Source organism: Egretta garzetta, unplaced genomic scaffold, assembly GCF_000687185.1.
Source record: "Egretta garzetta isolate BGI_Z169 unplaced genomic scaffold, ASM68718v1 scaffold293, whole genome shotgun sequence".
Taxonomy (NCBI): Eukaryota; Metazoa; Chordata; class Aves; order Pelecaniformes; family Ardeidae; genus Egretta; species Egretta garzetta.
Window position 1 is genome coordinate 4050358 of NW_009259318.1, and position 18157 is coordinate 4068514.

Below are 18157 nucleotides of genomic sequence, written 5' to 3' on the forward strand. Positions count from 1 at the left end.
GAAGAAGCTCTTGCGTGCGAGCCCCGCAAACACCCCTGCTTGCTTGCTGCAGCCGGCGTGCCGGGATCAGCGGCTCTGCCCTCGCACAGGCATGCAGAGACCCCGCCGCTCCCGGCTTTTCTCCTGCTCCCCCCTCTCCAAAGACAGCCAGGAACAATCGGAGGAGACCAGTTGCTCAGCTTTTACTAAGAAAAAATACCTCTATTCAGGCGAGAGGCACAGGACACACATAGAGAGCTGCGAAACAGCAGGGGAAGAGGAGGGGGATCTGTAGAAAAGCTTCCCAATCTACTTTAATCCCCTACTTGGAGATCAGGGGGAAAATTTACACCATATCTTAGATCTCTTCCAATGGCACACCAGAGACTGCACTCTGTCCCTTACACATACTATGGGGTTTTTTAACGAACTTCTGCAGTGAAGACTCACAAGCAAAGGATAAAGGAGGGGAGAATATACAGAGGGAAGGGGGGGAACCACATTTCCAAAAATGAATCTCTCGGACATCTTGTGAATCATTAAGTGGGAGGCAGCCAAGAACATCCAGGCCAGAGTGAATAACAACATACGGTATTTTATGAAGCACCTTAGCAAAGGGGACACAGATCAGCAGCACTGCCAGACTTCCAGTAAGTTTCTAATTTACCATTTCAAATCACAAGTAATACTGAATAACAACTTTTTTTAATGACTACGCCCAGAACCCAAACCGCTGTTTGGGGCAAGAGAGGAAGCAGAACTGAAATTCATGTAACACATTACATGGATGAGGCAGGGCCATAGAAGGGGCACGGGCCAAACTAGATCTTGGAGTGGACGACAGCAGGAAAATGAAATCAACCCCTTAAGGGCATGTGGGAGAAACAAGGGCTGGGGATAACAGAATCACATACGGGGGTGATCGCAATCCACTGGAGGCCTGTACGCTAAGGAGAGAGACTCTCCATGTTTCCCCCTCAGTCTCAACTTCAAAATCTGTTTTTCAAACGCTTGATGGGGGAGATCTGGTCCTTGAAGCCAAAGCTCCAGCAGGTGGCTGCCTGCCCTCCTCTCCCATTCCCTCCTTCACCAGATAGCTCTGCCCTGTTCTCTCGCCAGCTAATTTACATGACTTCTTTTTTTTCTATTGCTGCCCTTGGCATTACATTCAGTGATTCAGTCAGCTGTTGTGTAAAGAGACTTTTGTCAGAATTGCTTAAAGGCAAATCCCCTCACTTAACTTTTATCCGTGGCCTGTAGCTGATGAGTTAGTTATCACCTAAAAGAGCCCTCTGGCGTAGCATATGCATAGTGAATATATATCTGCTTGGATGGCGTCCAACACTACTGTCAAATCACTGGAGATGATTATGAGATGGGGTAAAATATAAAAACTACCATACTAGAAAAGATCGCTGACCCATCCAGCCGAATGTCTGCAGTAGCAGCTGCATAAGCAAAAAGTAGTAGGAACATGGAAACATTAAGCAATCTCTTCTATAACATATATTGCTTATTTCAGTCGCTGGTAATCTGTGGTTTAAGGACATCACAAACCGTGGTTGCATCCAGAACACTGTTTCCATACTGACCAGCTGGCCTACCCCTCTCTCCCAGGCTTAGCTGGTTCCTTTTAGAGACCCATTTACACTTTGAGCCCCTAAAACATCTTTCCTGCAATGCTTTCTTTCATGTAGTGATACATCCTCATTTTTTTCTTTTAGACTTGTTGCCCAATGATTTATCTCAGATTTCTGGATTTGCTGTTCTGTGAGGAACTGTGAATAATCACTGCCTGTTCACCTTCTCCATACCAAGTATGATTTCATAGCCACACAACATTCTCCCTGCCAACCCATTCACTTACAGAAGCATCTTTTCCTCAAATGGCAGTCTTATCCCTGCCTCTAATCTCCTGGGAATGGGAAAACTGGGGATGTAGTCTGTTCTGGCTAGGTCCCCTATCATGTGAAACATGACCACGTGGATGAGATCATTGCACCCTGAGTGGGACTGAGTTTGAACAAACTCAAAGTGTTAAGAAACCTCTCTAGAAGTTCGCAAACTTCAAGACTGTCTTAGAACTTCGATTTCCTAACAATTTTGGTGCAAAATCATGAAATCAACGCAGAGTTGCTACATAAATTTGAGACTGGTGACTGATTTTTGACAAATATTTGCTTAACTCTACAGTCAAGGGACATTCACAGGTTTTACTGTAAAACCACATGAAAAAAGTCACATCAACTATTGTTTTCTGCTGAACAACCACATCCTTCTGAATGAGATTTCCCTGTACTATGATCCCATATGAATGAGTTGCTGTCTCTCAAGAAGAACTGAGAATATTATTAAAATAAGAATAATTTACTTTCATCCCAATTCTGGGTGATGCTGGGAGCAGTTAATTTAGTAGATGACCATAATTTCAAGTGGTAAAGACACACTAGGCATTTTATTCATACAGAGAAATATGATGTCCCTGTTCTTCCAGTTGCCAGGATCTATTAAAGTGCGGCTGTCCTGAGGCTCAAATTATACAAAGCATATGTGTAATTTAGAGCTGGTTAAGAAACAGGTTTTGTACCACTAACTGTATTTTTACAGCCTTTACACTGTTGATGTTACATCAGCTTGTAAAATTGTACTGTGAAAATTCTTCAGAGCGGAGGCCCAGTCATTTCAGGATAAAATTATCAGTGTGAGCTACCTTTATTCACCATAGGTTATACCACTCTGGTAATTTCAACTTCCAAAGTGGTGCCAAGACCACTTGTGGATTACCCTTCACATCAGTAGTCTTTGGAAAGTGGCCCATGAAATGCGCTCAGTAAGAAAGCAATAAATGCAGCTGACTGAACCCCATCTACAGTTTTAAGACGACTTAGAGATTTCAAATCATATACAATACTGCTGACACTGTACACTCAATCCAGTAAAAGAGACTGAAAGACCAGTTCAAGCCTGGGCCTCTAGGCCCAAACACAGGCTAACCCTCTGGTGCCTGCTGGATGCAGCAGAGACGTGGGGAGGACAGCATTGCGAGCCTACTGGGCAGTGCACGTGGCACAAAAAGCGCTTTCCACCATCTTCTGCATCCTTTTTTTTCTGATCAGAGGCAGTAATTTTACAACTTTGCCTAAAAGAAATGGTTGTAACACGTTGTAAGTGTTAATTAGTTTCAAGAGAAAAAGTAAGAGTAACAGTCTTAAAGCCTAAGCACTTGAGCAAGCCTCCTTTCTGCAAGATCTAAATATGTACATGTACACAGAGATACATGATGTGTGTCAGATTTAAAAAAAAAAACAAACCACCCTGAAGCTTCTCAGCTTCGAAATAGATTTTGATTGTTAACTCTTTTCTGAGTTCAAGAAGGTTTTTTGTGCACACGTGTTCTTGCTGCAAATGATGGAGCACCAGAAAGGCCGTTGGTGAGAAGCTGTGCTCTCAGGGTTACTCTGGACCAGCTGGACTCTCCCAGAACTCGCACAAGAAAATCATAATTACGGAGAACTCACCACAACACTGCATATCCAACCAGTTTGAAAGACATCTGGATTTACTTCTGGGTGTTCTGTTGAACTGAATCAGCCGCCAAACTTTCTGAGATTCAGCCATCATTATCGCACACAGTGATAATGGTGTGGCAGGAGGCCAACAGCAAATACTGACTCCTTTAATGGCCCAGCTGCTTCAGGTCTGCCCATTGCAAACACAGCTTGTCTCACCTGTCACTGTTACCTTTGCTGTCACTCCCAGTCCCTCCACTTGCTTTTCATTCTGCATGATTTAAAACTGAGAGAGGGTGTAAAAATTGGAGGAGGACTGTAAATGTTCCAGCTCTTACAGACATTGAGTGCTATCCCTTGCTCCTATTTTGCTGAGCTCCAAGGCTTCAATCCTGCACCAAATCTTGATCAACTTCTACTGCACGCGACCCATTCACCACTACCCCACACTGTGCACTGCATCCCTGAGAACAACACAAAGTGGAAGTAGAGAATGACTCCTGTGATTTGGTTACACTCACTTTCAACAAGTGAAAACCACCGAGGAAGCTGTAGAGCAGTGATGAAACAAGCCTCGCATATTTAATAACAATATTTGTCACCACTGCCTATTGGTATTTAAAGAGCAGTAAAAAAAAAAAAAAACCAACCTCTAATAAAAAGATCAAGGTGCCTTAAACAATTACACACCCAGCAACACAGTAATGACTACCCAGAGTAATGCAGCTAAAAGCCCAGAGGTAATAAGACTACTAAGGAAGTTTCCAAGGAAGCAAGATACAAAGAAGTATGACACAGAAAAAAAAAGAAAAGGGGAACAAAGAAGTATCTGTGTACAGAGGGGTTTTTCTGACAAAACGCCTTCACTGAAGCACGGAGAGGAAGCGAAAGCCAGCAAGGAGGTTAAAAACTGAAGGAGACAGATTGCTTGGAAGAAATCAGAATGAAAGAGAGAATAGGAAGGAGGAACTTACACACATAAAGGGAGATTTCCCCCACTAGGAAATACACAAGGACCCACTCAAGCGGCAGAACTGAAATGAGTAATTGGTTTGTGGACCGGCAGGGACCAGGGCTACTTCCTTCTGCGCTATCAAGAAGGAGGAAGTAGAAAGGGAGAAATTCTCAGTATTGCATAAAACCAAAGAGGCACAAGTCGTTCCTTCATCGCTCTTCCCCCCAAACATTGGCCAAATAAGTAGAAGCCCAGCGCAAACCTACACATTTACTCACACACACACACACACACATATATATATATATATATATTCTGGATAAAACCAGGGCAGCTGCTGAAGCCAGTGAGACTCCTATTAATTTCAGTGGGTCCAGAAGGCCACTCTTTTTTCACACTGCAAGCATCTATTAAGCTGGCTCAACAAACCATGGTTCAGCCCCAACATTTCCGCCTAGGGCTTGTAGAGTTTTCCTCATGGGGGTCGATCCCTGGTTGTGCTTCCTGAGCCCTCCTTTACCACCACTATTTTTGGTGTTAGTGCCCAGGGTGGCAGAACCGTGAGCTCTGGAGTCTGTACGGAGGGAGGGTTTAAGTATCACAGAATCTCTCTGCTGGCTTGAGTTGATGGAAATGTTCTTTAAAGCTCAGCATCAAAGCATTCACTTTATAAGCTGCAAGCCTTGATTCTGGTGCCAGCAGCGACTTCTCCCCATAATTAATTAATACCGTATTAATTGTGTATGTTCCACAGGCCTGTTGAGGAGGTGTGGCAAGGCCTGGACACAAAGTCAACCTTCCCGGTGCAGCCAAGAGAGGAGCACAGGAGGGAGAAGGTAAAACCCCTTCAGATACCTGAAGGAACACAGAGTACAAGCAACATGCTCAGGGGCTACGCATCCAACATTTGAGGAGGGGCGTGTGCTGAGCCCTGCCATGGCGTTTCAGCAAACAACGAATGACAAGGGCAAGGAGGGATCTTCCACCAGCTGCACCCTTGTGCAATCCATTCGGCTCTGGTCCAGCTGGGAGCACAACCAGCAGGCCAAGAGGAGGGGCCCAGGCAGCTGAGTGCCCTTGATTTGGCCACAAGTCATAAGATCCTGTGAAATCGCTGGAAGGCGAAAGGGGGAGGAGGAGGAGGGAAAGGGAGATTATTCGGCCTCCTCTCTGCTGAATCCTGGCACTGAGGAAGTTGCACCCTTGCCCTTTCCAGGGGCTATGGCCATGCTGCAACCAGCGCCGCCTGCAGCAGGGAGCCCACCATAGGCACCACACCAGCCCCCAGGAAAACTAGGGAGAGTGCTCATGGCAGGAACAAGTGAGAGAAGAGGATGCCCCAGCCACTAACACCCCCTGTGAAGAAGCCTGTCCCCAGACATGCCTCGGGATTTGGCTGGAGACACCTGCCCATCAGCAGCCACAAAGGACATGCCAGCCTGCAAGCAGACCCACAGACCCTTCCCTGCTGCAGGACAGAAACCAAGGTCTAACCAAGGTCTAAGTGCTGATCAAGGTGATTTATGAAGCAGACTCATCCTCTACAAAACAATCAAGCTAGTGGACACATGTATTTTAAATTGTAATCTGAATAACAGGTACAGCCAATCCGAAATCCAACCTGCAAAGACACTTTCACACTAAATCTTGCACCAAAATTATTCATCTCTAAATTCTTGTGTAGGCAAACAATTATTTGTTTTTCTGAAGGTAACGTGCATTTGGCATTGTTAAAAGAACAAAGAAAAGCAGGACTGGCAAAGGAAAATTTTAGCAAGAGTCCAAAGAGAAAGGCATGAAATTAAAAATACATGAAACAGAACCATAAAGGGGGGGGGAGAGAGAGGCAGGGAGGGAGGGAACAAGGGAGATAATGCAAAAAATTCAGAAGGTTTATAAACTAACTGCACAAAATTGTCCCAGTAAGTTACTTTTAGAAGAAAGGGAATTTATGTCTAACTATGAATTTGCTACAGCACATCCACAGTAAACGTGAAAAAATGCAGTTGAAGATCATGCTACTTATTCTGAGATGACAAGGCACCTTAACAAACTATTTATAGAAAGAAAAGCACTAAAATATAGCAAAAACATACCAAAAGCATTATGAATTCTGCTTAAAGCAGGTAATACCTTTCCCTCATGAGAAAGACAAAATGCAATTTATGTTTACCGTATAAAAAGGTGTTTTTTTTCTTTTACAGTGTTGTGAGAAGGATGAGCAGTAAATGAACAACCATCTAAACTTTACGTAATAAAATGTACAGATGCAGATAAAAATCTTAATTTGTGGATCTGCAGAGCCAATGGGTACCAAACCTAAGACTCTTATCCTACACTGTCCCTTTCTTTCAACAGTTTGAAAGAAAGGCTAACAAATCTCCCTACATTTTTAAAAAATAAAAAGGTAGCTATTTATAGCTGCATTTATTGGAGCTGTTTCCTTATCAGGAAGTATGTAGCTGGGAATTACTGTCTGCCTACATCGGAAATTCTTTCAGGGATACAAAAACCCAAAAAGGAAATTTCCCTTCAAAAATATTCTGTATTTTTTGCTGCTGGTGGGTTTAAAATAAAATGTCAGTGCTCTGACCAGGTCACAGCCCCTTCGGGAGGTTTGTTCTGCAAACAAGAAGCTTTAAGACACCTGAGGGAAACATAAAAAAATGCTTCTAGAGAACTGAAAGAGGGAGAATGCTGAGAAGATATTAATAAGTTAAGAAAATAAACCTTTTTTGAAGGATGCCGAAGTAGTGCAATTGCATTACCAGCATCATAGTGTTTTTCTCTGAAATGAGCATGTTCCTAGAGCTTATCCTTACCAGAAAGCATCTGCAAAATTTATCACTCTGGCAAAGAGCTGACTTTCATGGAGCTGACTACAACTGGTTTGTTCAGACCAGGGTCTTCAGATCAGGTCTTCATTGTGGTCAGTATAGTTGTCAGACCCTCCTGACTGAACTCCTGTCACCCAATTCACTGCTTCCTCCTCCACACCCCCCAGGGCACGCCCAGTGGTGAGTAGTTCAAAAGTCAGTGAAACTACTGCTCTTCCTTTGAGAAGGGAGTATGCGATGCCAAAAGCCCCTGTTGGGATACCATCCCTTCTGCACATCACAGCATCACGACAGGGCAAAGACCATGTAGGGCATGGGTAGAATATTGCTTGCCTGCAGGAGACAGGTCCAGTTTTCCATTTTTTTGCAGCATATGCGATCCACTGCTACATGTAACTCTGGGACTTCAGTAGTGAATCTCCAGCTACAAAAATCCACTCAGTAAACTCTCAAATAGGAAGACACTCAGTGTCTCCAAATCAACCCCCATAACACTGAGGATTTTGCCACAGAATTCACTCATCCTACCTCTCCACTGAAGAGGCCGACCCCCACCTCCCTACAGCCTCCTTTCGCCCTCTACAACTACCTGAAAGGAGTCTGTAGGGAGGTGGGGGTCGACATGGTTTAGTGGTGGGATGGCAGGGTTAGGTTAAAGGTTGGACTCGATGATCGCAAAGGTCTTTTCCAACCAAAGTGATTCTATGATTGCAGAACACCCCATACTATGCCTGTGGACTCTAAAGGCAGGAAGGATACGTTGGTTAATCATTAGAGATGTTCATTTCATTTGAACTTGTCATGCTGTAATTTAACATTTTCATTTTCTGGTCCATATAATTGCCATAGAGCTACTTAACCCTGCTGCCAGTGCAGAATGGACACTTTTGAAAAGTGGGATACCAAAGTATATGGAGATCAAAACCAGGCAGGCATATGCAGTAAATAAAGCAAGGTGCTTAAGGGCTATTCCCAGGGTGTGATTTTTATGCATAAAGACTGGTAAGTGAAGATTTGGAGATAAGAAAGTATCCCAATGCTTTGACTCCAGAAAGCCAGTCAATGGTGACTGTATTAACTCAACATCACCAACCATATGCTTATTAAATGTATAAATAACTTGTAAGTTCTTGAACAAAGATCACTGCTACATTAATAGCAGCATGCTAGTCCTGTATGAAACCAAGTTTACATGAGGAATGAACACATTCAAGCTTACTCATTCCACAAAAGACAGACAGCACACAAGCATCCACAACAGTGGAATGGCTGATGCACAACTGCTTTCCCCTTCCAAGGATCTTTGGAAAACGCTCTTGAGAAGAGGCTCTTGCCTGAGGTGTTGGATTGGGCTTCCAAATCTGGATATAACCATTTTACCAAATTTCTTCCAACAAACTTACGAATCATTTAGTCCTTCTGCTCCAGCAGTAAAATGGGGAGTTGTAAAATGAATGTAAAACCCTGTTTAATGGAGATTCTGTCAGGCTGTATTTGGTAAGTATCACAAGGAGTGCCAGCACAGGGGAGAAAAGACATACAAGCACAGAAGGAAATCCAGCCTCTCATAAAGGACATAAAAATAATTGTTTTCTCTGTGTGTGTGTACACATGACTTTTTACATTAATCCATGGTACCTTGAAGCTGCAGCAGGTTTCTCCTCACACACTACATGCTCCTCTAAATGTTGGACAGTGATGCCTTCTTCTAGTATTCAGAGGCCCAGCTCTGTTTTTTATTAGGGGAGTGGACATTGCAAGCATGCTGTGTTGTTTCTGCAGGGTTTTCTACCACACTTATGTTTTGTTGTAAGGCGCTCACCACACAATGGTTTGTTATTGTGGAGTTGTTAGTCATGGCTTACACGCAGTTTCTCTTCTGTGTTTTCTTTAATTGTAGGGCTATTTATGAACACTGGGTTCTTTACATCAGTTTTATTTCTTAAAAAAAAAAAAAGAACATGGAAGCATTTATAACATAACACAAATGAAAAATTAAACAGACATTTGGGATGGAAAGAGAAAAGCAAGCTAATTTTAGGTTCACTGATCTTGACAGCGTCCCTTTAAGACAAAGCTAAAAATGCTTCAAACCCAGCAATACCATAAATGTCCTGCTGCTTTTGCTTCTTATTCCTCCCCACACTTTCCAGGGGAATTCCACAAGGGATCGGCTTGAATCCCAGATTAAAGCGACATGTCTCCCTTTCCCCTCTGAATAGAGGTGAGTCTGCATTTTGAAGATTTAAAACCCTGAAGTGAAGCTTTCCAGGAGGGTAAGAGACTGGCTTAGCACCACTGGGACTCCCACACTGCCGGCTCTCCACACCCTGAGGCACAGGTCTCCTGCTCTCCCACCTCAGGACTGCTTTGCAAGTTCCCACCGGGGCAGGAAAGATCTCATCCCTCCACACGCTTCCACTGAGGACTGTCGGTGCAGGAAACCGCTGTGTTAACTCTGTCTGGGTAACAACTAGGTACATTAAAAAAAACCCACTTTTGACTCTAAATTACCCTTCTCAAGAAGCAGAAACCGGCTCACAGCACTGGATCTTTACAACAAGTTTTTCCACACTTAACCTGGATGCCTCTGCCACAGTCACCAGGCAGCAATAAGGACTTAACAGATTTAGGGTTCAACTTGCCAGCTGTTTACAACAAGGGTGATAGCTCAATTGGCTCTGAGTCACCCTGATGCAAACCCAGTGACAGGGGACTCAGTTTCCCACAGGTGATAAACAAAGATCATGCCAAAAGATGTAAAGCAGAATTTTCCTGGTCCAAAAGCCACAACTTCCCCAGCTAGATCAGTAACGAGGTTTCACTCTTCCCAGTCCAAGATATTCTGGATAAAGCTCTTTCAAGCAAAATAGCTGCATCTACACTGTGCCCAGCCATGGTGCAAGAGCAGGCATAACCAACATCTCCCTTGCTCGTGATTTTCATCCTGTTTGCCTAACCTAACAACTGGATGTAACTCACAATCATGAAGGAGCCAGGCCCAGTCCCTTCACTAGAGTTGACCAAAGTAATGGCCACTGAGGCTGGCAGGTCGGCTGGCTGGGATTTCCACAGTCCAGCCAGCCCCTCAGTAGATTATTACAAGTAATGAATTGAAAGACCAGGAGGCACTGCTGAACAGAGGAAGCAGATGGGCCCTGCCCTGCAGAGCTCACAATATAAATGTGCAAGAAAAGCCCATGGTGGGAGAAGGTGCAACATCAAGAAGATTAAATACTGTGAACAGTCAGGTGGTAGCAAGCAGGGCCACTGTCCTGACCAATTTATTTTGTTTTTCTTTCTAGCGGGTTTGGATTGGTTAGGAAAGGACTATCTACCCAGAGAGAGAAAGAAGTATAAAGTGAAAAGGAGATTAGGAGGAAAGCATATAAAAGACAGCAAGAGGGAGGGACAAGGCTTAAGTGGCCATAATGTCAGAGAAGAGCAAAGAGAGGGCTGGAAGAAGCCAACTATCTGAGGAAGAGGCCAGTCCAGACCCCACTAAAAATCAGTGGGAATTCAAGAACTCATTTCAGTGGGACCAGGATTAGTCTCAGAGTCATTAATTTGACATTCTGGCCACCTTTCACAGTCCCTTTGTCTTATGCAGCTTTTATTTTATTTTCCCTGTATGTGCGTCAGTCAGTTTTGTTCCACAAAGATCCTTCCAAAGCAAATATTTTTATTGCTTGCTGCTCTAAATGTGGCTTAGGGTGAAGGGCTTTTTTCCCCGTCTCACTACATACTTTCAGTTCAATGCATTTAATATTCTAGTAACTAAATAACAATATGCTTAATGCTTCGAAGTGGCTTTCCAGCTGCTAGCCAAAATTGTAGGATAATTAACAGGTGCCAAAGGATTAATAAAAGGAGCAGCATAATTAATAGACACTGTACAGAAAAAAATGGATCCTTGGCAACCCTGACAGTGTTGTTGTTTCCTCCTCCTTCTCTTAATTGTTTCCTGCATTCCTCATCAAAAAAAAAAAAAAAAAAAAAAAAAAAAAAAAGAAAGAAAAATAAAAGAAAAAGAAAAAAAACAAACTGGTGCCCTTAAAATACAAATGATGCATATAAGCAACAATGTGTGATCGGGAGAAAGAAACTCATAATACTGCTTTCAGGTCTGATAAATGCCTTAGTTTAAAGAACCTACCCAACTGAGAGCCCAGCCGCCTGGCCTGCTCTACTACTCATGTCAACACTTGAGGCTTACACAGAGGGCTTTTCTGCAGAATGTGGTACAGCTAGGGTCACCAACATGTCGAACCAATACAGAGCCACTGGACTGGTCCCCACTGAATCAGGGTATCAAATACCAATATAAATAAGCATGCACAAAGATTCCTATGAAACACTCACTAAAAACATAAAGCTTTTAATATAATCTTTGCAAAAAACTGAAAAAATTTCCCTTCTGTCCTCCTTAATGAAGGCAGTAAAACATACAGTAATTACAAGGGACACAAAAATACAGAAATAAAATTGTGATCTCACTAGCTGTATGTGACCAGGTCTGGATACTCTGAAGTTCATCAAAATCAGCTGTAGCCTGGAACATATTGCACAGTGCAAAACCAAAGACCAGAACACAAGCCTACATTTAAAACAAAAAGCACTCAAATGATTTTACAAATAGGTCCTTAGCTTTCCCCACCACCACGACTCCCCAAAAAATGAGTGCGGTCAAGACAACTACAATGCTGCAGTCCCAATGTAAAGTTCTCCCCTATGAGGTGAGGCATGTATCCTGACATCCAGTGTGTCATTTTACCCCAAACATCAGTAAAGGCTTTTGGGGGTGCAGGAAAAAAAAAAAATCAACAGCAAGAAAAATTAGTTGCTGCCAAGAATAATTGCTTCACGTATACAGAAAAGTACAGAAAAGTATGTGCAGTGTGTCTTGCTATGACAATGGGCTGCAGGCTTATGAAGGGTGCCAACACTAAAGAAAGAAGAGTAATTAGTTCAGAGGAAGAAATGAATTCTTGTTCCTGCTTGTATCAATAGAAAACACTGTGAAATCTTTGCCCATGAGGTCCACCTCCCTAAACAAACACACACGCGTTCCCAAGGGAAGATGCCCTTCAGAGATAAAAATCAGACTGTACAAATCGACAGAAATGAGCAAGGGGGAATGCTGCTGCACAGGATCAGAGCATGCAACAAGTCCTTTTCAGCACTGATATTTCCGTGTCTCTTGTTGAAGAAGTTTTATATTGAAGGAGACAAAGAAAACCATGAAGCTTTTAGCACATATTTACAGTTGCTCTTGAAGGCAAACCACCTTATTTTCATCATGCGTATTACAAAAAAGGAAAAGGCTATTTTCTCTCTAATTCAGAGCATATTAACAGACACAGGGAAGGGTTTTCGTATTCATCTTTTAAATGCTGTATCCTCTAACCAGGTCCAAGAACTTTTTACCACAACGTATTGGCCAGAGCACAAAATGAGTAACTAATGACATTGTACCAGACAAGACAAAAAGATTGGTTTTAATAAAAATAATAATAAAAAAAAAAAGATAACTTTCCATGGTAATATGGAGTAAGTTTCCTCAGAGATAAGGGGTATGCAAATAGTTTCAGGACTTCCACCTATCTCAGCATTCTTCATTATCACAGTATCTGGGCAGTCACTGTACTAATTTCCACAACTTTTAAGAGTCTTTGCACTCACGGTTTTTTTCATTTTACTGCGGGGAAACTAAAACACGATGTCCAAGGTCACAGAAGGTACCAAGGGCAGAGCCTTGTGTGAGAGCTGAACTTGCTTCTCTTGAATCCTTGGTAACCATCTCCATTTTACAAACGCTCCTTCCATCTGACGTTAGTGCAGTCTAGTGGAGATCAGATATGCTGGAAAGCTACCACAGCATACACACCAGTGACAAGGAGCGAACTGGAGATCACTGTACCTTCTGACTACATACCTAAAATAGAGAAAAACATACTCTCTGGGTCCCCACTGATACTTTGTTTACAATGCCCCCAACACTCAGTTACTCGGTCAGAAGTTGATGTCACGCAAACAAGTGTGTTTAAAAGCATGGGTCAGAAGTCCCTTACAGAGTACAGCATCAGAGAAAGGCGTGTATTACCAGAAAATTATTCTCATTCTCACAGAGCTTTAAAGTTAAGACTGAATACATACTATTTCTGTACTATAGGAATAGGACGGGCTGGGAAGAAAGGAACTAATTTAAGCTAAAGCTAAGCTAACAAGAAAGGCTGTGCAAGAAGGGGAAAGTGCCTTCACATTACCCCCAGGAAAAGGGGTTTCTCTGTAGTTCTAGCTGTGTTGACCAAAGAAGAGTCCTCCTCTGGACGCTTGTAGCAAAGAGGGATCTGCATTCCACCCTTCTAAACTTCACACTTCTCCCTTTTCCAGTCTCTGGATCAAATCAGCTCAGCATAGCTGAGATCCATTTGCTCAACAAACGGTGAGAAATAATTTATTGCACCAAAGGAAATTGCTCTACTAATTGTGCTGATACTATTGGCTGTTAGCGCCTTCAGAGTGCTCTTAAACATTAGAAACAGTGCAATTTTTAATAGGAAGGCATAAAACACTGTCTGAATCCACAGAGCACATTTCACGTTCCATCTGAAACATTTGTCTCCAATTCTACCTTTGTTTGGGCCAACTGCTGTTTTCAGCTGCACCTGTAGCATAGCTCTTGAACTTGCAAGCCAGCAGAAATGAAGACATACGGGTTAGGACTGAACTCTACCTTTATTTTGGTAAACCCCATCAGAATGTCATGGAAACAGAGAATGAGTGGAGGCCTGAGAAGCTATCGGCTCCTTGTATGACTGGAGAAACTTACCCTGTCTCCCTGTTGCACTGGAATGACTGAGGGTTGAGAGAAGTTATTATGCTTCACCTAATCAACAAAACCAACAATAAGTTGGAACCAAACAAAATCTCAGACCTAGAAAACCCTCAGACTTTGTGGATTTAAACCCAGTCTTCACATACAGTACCACAGCCTGAACTAGAAATTAGCTACTTCACCTGACATCTACGGCAGTTTGGATTTAGGACCACAGCCATCTCTCAGACTCATCCCTATAAATAAATAAATAAATAAATAAATGAGGGGTCCATGCAGGAACTGCAAAGTCCCATATTAACACCTCTTAAACCTCATGACTCAAAATCTGAAAGGTGCTTAGTTATTTCTATACCTGGTATTAGGAAGACTGCTTCTGAAATATGATCTTCAGTTCTGTCATCCTCACTTTAAGAAAGATGGCTGAAGTGGGACACAGTTCACAGAGATGATACAAACAGAATTACGAAACCTGGAAGCTTTACAGGAAGATTGACAGCCTTAAGAACCTCTTTTCCTATCCAGTTTAGCCAAGAAAAGGTTAAGAAGTGACTATCTAAAAGCACCTATATCAGGAGTAGTCTTCTGACAATATTTAGCAGGAAAGGAGATAACGAGATCTAATAGTTGGAAAGTGAAGCTTGACTAATTCAAACTATAAATAGGGCACTTAAAAAAAGGCAAATAAGGAGGATAATTAAGCATTGAAAGAACATCTAGAGACCTTATATCCTCCCCATCACTGAAGTCTGTACATGATGAGCAGAAATCTTTCTGCATAACATGCTGTAGCTCAGACAGTTACTGGACCAAAACACAGGAGTTACTGACTGAAGTTCTGTAACGCAAACTATACCAGAGATCATTTTAGGAATCCATAATGGTCCCTTCTGGCCTAGCTATAAATCTATACACTTTAAACAGTGGTTCTAACAGTGTTTGGGTCAGTTGGTTGATGACAGTGTTTGGGTCAATATTGACTGCATATCGAGCTACAAAATACTATACTGCCAGGGACTACAACTGTGTAAATATGCTCCATGTTGTCCATTACCTGAGACATTAACTTTGTGGAAGACTATTCCACAGATATTTAGTGATTAATCGACTGTGGTTTTACACTAGAACAGTCAGACTGGTGTGGAAATACAAACGGGAAAGAAGCTTCCTTGCAAGCTTAAAAACGTGCCAATCAAAAAGGAAAAACAAAACAAAAATCAAGGTGAAAGGTTGGATGACACCTAAAAATATTGGATAAAAAGTTTTCAGAGAGGCAGCCTTATAAGGTTCACATGACCTACCATGCTGGCTAGCTGATGGGAAGGAAGAAGGTCATAAACACAGTGCCCCACCCCTCTCAGTACCAAGGGTCTCTGCCCCCCTGCCCCATACAGCTGTCGGACCCAGTGGGGAAGGTAGTAAGGAATTGGAAAGCCAGCCATGGAGAGGATAGACAGTGGCTCCCGCAACAGAAGTAAATAGTACCAACTAATGCAGTGAGGGATATATTAAAAAAAAAAAAAAAAAAAAAAAAAAAGAAGTGGGGAAAAGAACTACTGGAGAACTGCTCCTGTGTTGGTTTCTTTGCGTCTGAAGTTTTGGGCAAAGCATAGAAACTCCCTGTAAGTCTGGCAGCGAGTCTTCCCCAGGCTGGGGAAAGATGCCAGCAGCCACATACATGGGCAAGCAGGGCCTGGGAGCTCCAGGATACTCAGGCAGTGACCAGACAGTTGGAAGTGCTGCAGCACCAGCTCCCATTCCTGTCAGGAAACACAAAAAAGGTACAACCTGGGCTACAGTTACAGCAAAGCCAGAAGGGAGTAAGAGGCAGCAGCAGGCAAAAACAGGACTGAGCAGAACACAGAGTGGACAACGAGTGACCTCGGTGCAGTGCAACTTGGTGGCCAGCAAGGGAGCAAGCACAGGATTACAGAAGGACTGGGAGCACAGTTTGCATTCAGAAAAGTAGAGTGCCTGGAAGACAGCTGACAACAGGAATGAGAATGTCTTGTGATAAACATGGACTTTTTTTTTCCCTCCCTCTGAAATGCCAAACCCAATTTGTCAGATGGCAACACACAAAGTTATGTTTGCTCCTGGCCCTGTTGCTCATTGTTGCTCAAGTACCCCAGGAATGTAACACCTGACAAAAGTTTACTTAAAAACTCTTGATTTACATCAGAACAGCTTCCCCTCCAAAAAGGAAAATTCCACTCTTCCTTGTCCCCATCCTCTCTCATTAATTCACCTCTCACTGGCCGACAGCCCTTGGCCTTTCCTATTCCTCAAACATTAAATCATCTCAGCAAGGAAGCGCCTGGCTCTCGCCTTGCCCCCAGCTCCAGTTTTTATTCCAATGTCAGTGATATGCCCTTCCTCCTTTGCAGCATCCTTTTGTGCACAGCTAAGCTCATTCTTCCTCCTTTCCCACTGCCTCCGTCAGCACACGTGCTCTGTAGTAGAGAGCCTGGGCACCACGAGTATTTAACATCAAGACCTGTAACAACCTGAAAAACACCCACAGCACAAATGCACTCCACTTGCCACAGTTTGTGAAACTCTGACCTTGTGTCGCAGCACATTGCTGAGCAATTCCTATGCCGTGGAAGGGAACATAGCACCTCCCATCAAAATAAAACTTCCACGTTTGTGCCTGTCATGAGAATTAAGCCAAATCCTTGACGGGGGGTGCAGGGGATGGGGGGCAGGGTCACAATACAAGGGCTAAACAAAAAATCACTACAGTCAGCATCGATACCCAGGACCCTGAAGGAAAGACCAAACATAGCACACAAACTCAAGGGCTAGCTAAGATTGCCTGCTATTTCAGGTTCACAGTTAAGCTCGTGGTTGGAGGGAAGTGCTTATGCTATGACACAATCGATGGAGGCACAGTAGTTAACAGTCTGTATAATGATTAAAAAATAAAGTAGACTTTCAAGGAAAACACCACGATGTACCAGTATGTGTGATGCACTTTACAGCCACACCGGTATATACTATTTAAGTAAGAGTACTCCTTAAAAAAAATAAATCTGAGAACTGAAAAAGTTCCAATTTGCACAACTATCCAGTTTTTAAAAGGAGCTTTTAAAAAAAAAAAAAAAAAAGAAAGAAAAGAAAAAAAGAAAAAGAAAAAGAAAAAGCTCTAAAGCCAGGGGGCTTCCCCACTCTCTTCCATAAAAACAGAAGTGCGTCCTCACCCCGCCCCGCACCCTCCTCAGTCCAAGACTGTAAGAAGCCTCCGCGCTGACACTCACGCAGGTGTGCCGGCAGTCTGATCGCGTCTTCCTCCATCCTGATCGCTCGAGGCACTGGGACATGTAGTGGTGACGAGGAAGTGTAATTTGGTACCGGGCTCACCGGAGGTGTGTACGAAATTCTTTCCTGCTGTTAAAAAGAAAGCGGGGCCGGGGTGGGGGGGGGAGAGAAAGAGAGAGGACAACGTGAACTTTGGAGCAGAGGTGTGAAACCAAGGCAGGGGAGGGGGAAGTGGGCGGAAGGAAGGAAGCGTGTGACCGTGGTGGGGGCGAGCAGCACTAGCAATGCACCTGGCTGCCCAGGGCGCCACGGAGCTCGCAGCCTGTCCACTTGCGGCCAAAGCACTTGCACGGGCAACGTGCTGCCTGGTGCTGCGGCCAGGGGCCGAACAGCTCTTAGGGTGAGGGGTTAAATTCTCAAAAGGTCCATGAAGTTTCCAAGGGTCTTCTCAGAAATTTGCGGAGGGAGGAAAGGGAAGTGACACACAAGTGGGGAGACTGAGGGGTTTTGTGTTGGTGAAAATCTGACAGCAACTCTGTGATACGTGCATGAGTACTGTTACAGAAAGTGCCAAAAACCACTTCATCTTATGCTAACAAATCAGTCATGATCTAAGCACGTTTATTAAGTATTAACACTTTACTCCTTCATAGCATTTTAAAGACATAGTAATTAGTTCTCTCTGCTGCAGAAAACTACTCTATTTAACACCAAGTAACACAGTACTTGGTTTTTTCTTACCTAAACAAGTTACTAGCACTTCCTTTGAAGTAGTTTA

The 18157-nt window shown here is 43.3% G+C and overlaps 1 protein-coding gene across 3 annotated transcripts in view; it reads right to left on the reverse strand.

Moving 5' to 3' along the window:
- ETV6 (ETS variant transcription factor 6) overlaps nt 1-17459 on the reverse strand; it is a 93343-nt gene extending 75884 nt beyond the window's left edge. The window contains exons 1-2 of one of the 3 annotated variants that reach the window (XM_035892060.1): nt 17379-17459; nt 5173-5298 (exon numbers count right to left, since the gene is read on the reverse strand). Coding sequence is in view for 2 of the 3 variants with exons in the window: in XM_035892058.1 (XP_035747951.1) it covers nt 3498-3600 (103 nt within the window). In the remaining variant the exon portion in view is untranslated. Of the gene's footprint in view, nt 1-3497; nt 3678-5172; nt 5299-17378 lie in introns of those variants that run through there. The other 2 variants (XM_035892058.1, XM_035892059.1) reach the window with 2 other exon arrangements.
- Between the last annotated feature and the right edge of the window lie 698 nt (nt 17460-18157).